General features: G+C 34.3%; 1 protein-coding gene across 1 annotated transcript in view; it reads left to right on the top strand.

Annotated features, from left to right (window-relative positions):
* Positions 1–1,823, top strand: part of ZFAND5 (zinc finger, AN1-type domain 5) — a 5,792-nt gene that overhangs the window by 1,649 nt on the left and 2,320 nt on the right. The window contains 2 exon segments of the mRNA XM_006834919.1: positions 1–95; positions 1,732–1,823. The exon segment at positions 1–95 is cut by the window's left edge and continues 3 nt beyond it; the exon segment at positions 1,732–1,823 is cut by the window's right edge and continues 1 nt beyond it. Coding sequence (XP_006834982.1) covers positions 1–95; positions 1,732–1,823 — 187 coding nt within the window.

The raw sequence follows: 1,823 nt of genomic DNA, 5'->3' as shown, positions 1-1,823 counted from the left end.
TGTTGCTGCCTTGCCTGTAACTCAGCAAATGACAGAAATGAGCATTTCAAGAGAGGACAAAATAACTACCCCGAAAACAGAGGTGTCAGAACCAGGTATGCTTTTTGTTTAATATTAAGTTGTTATTTTGAGAGAAGGTTAACTGAGGGGGTTTTCCTTTCCAGTTGTAGGACCAAAGCAAGCTATTTAGTACAGGCAAAGCAGGAAGCACTATCTTTAAAGTATCTGGAAGTGCTCATTTGTTTTTTTATCTTAAATAATAGTTAAGCTGTTTATTTTTTCTTTTTCTCCCTCATTACCCCAATACCACAAATCAGCAGTTTTACCAACACATTGGAACTATTAAGAGCTTAGTAAAATTGAAAGGTAGTTTACCGTCTTTTAAAGTTACCCCAATTACTAGAGAGGGTGTTTTCTGCTCAATCTTGTTCATAAACATGAAGGAATTCTCAACTGCATTTTTAAAACTGCTCAAGCAACGGGAATATAGTGATGTTTTTAAAAGTTTTAAGAGGTGTAGAATTCCTATCATACTTTGGAGGAGTTTAAAACTGACTATGGAAAGGCATTTTGGGTTTCATTAGAAACTGCTTATTTAGCACAATTGAAGTATTCAAATCTTCAGTCAGTTCATTATTCTGTGGTAGAGTGGTGACTGAACACAATATTAAAGTTTATTGTGAAGAAATCACGATAGTAGAAACACAATCTTTGAAGGTTTAAGCTTATGCCTATAATTGAATTCTATTCTGTTATAAACAATAAGCTAAGGTCACATTTCCAAGAGTGTGGTGTGGTATTTGATATTTTGAAATGTTCCATCCTTCTGGAAAAGAATGGACAAAATTAGTGTATTTTGAGGTATTTTTGTTTTTGTTTTAAACATACATTTACTCGGACCGTGGAAGTGATTAGAGCAGTAGTTGTCCCTGTATTATAACTTAATTAATTCTGTGGTTCACAGCTATCTGCCTTTTTCTGCATCATTTTTCTCCCATTTTTTAAATCCCTTCCATCCCTGTAAGTATTAGGAACCACTGTGTACTCTCTTTACTAATCTTTAAAAAAGGAAAAACCCTCCAGATTTTCATGCAATTGTGAAAATAGTAAAATAATTTTTATTTTAGGATCTGAAGCTCATTAGAGATTTAAGATTTTGGATTTGTCAGTATTTGCTAGTTTCTTCTATAGGATTGATTTTTTTTTTTTTTCAGTCAGCACAAGACCAAAATGTGTTTTTGAATGGTCAAGTGCTTCAGAAGTTTTCACTTATTTACTGAGAATTAATTAATCTGAACTGTCTTTATTAAGGAATTCAAGGAGCACTGGTGGTGCTGACCATGAGCCTGTGGTTTATACCCACCAGCTGCTCTACAGAGGAGAAAGAAGAGGCCATCTGCTTTCAAAAATTTATAGCTTGTGGGGTTGGAAGCCACTTGGTGGCTGCAGGTGTTTTGTTGTTTAAGAAAACTTACACATTGCCACTTCCCAGATTTTTTTTTAAACTTAGGGGAAAAAACAATTACGTGATCATTTTGCAAAATTTAGAGGTGATTAGCCAAATTTGGTACTTCTGATATTTAAAATGGAAGGTGGTCTTTATTTACAGTACATGTTTAAGCAAGGCTTCTTAAAAGTTTAGCATTGGCATTTCTCTTAAATGTTTGCTTTTTGACTTTATCATTGTTAACTAGTGAACTCTTGACAAATTTCTACCATTGTTTTTTTCAGTTGTCACTCAGCCCAGTCCATCAGTTTCTCAGCCCAGTACTTCTCAAAGTGAAGAAAAAGCTCCTGAGTTACCCAAACCAAAGAAGAATAGA

Source organism: Chrysochloris asiatica, unplaced genomic scaffold (assembly GCF_000296735.1).
Source record: "Chrysochloris asiatica unplaced genomic scaffold, ChrAsi1.0 scaffold00014, whole genome shotgun sequence".
Classification (NCBI taxonomy): Eukaryota; Metazoa; Chordata; class Mammalia; order Afrosoricida; family Chrysochloridae; genus Chrysochloris; species Chrysochloris asiatica.
The sequence above is the reverse complement of the archived record's forward strand: the minus strand, read 5'-3'. Positions and strand labels throughout refer to the sequence as shown.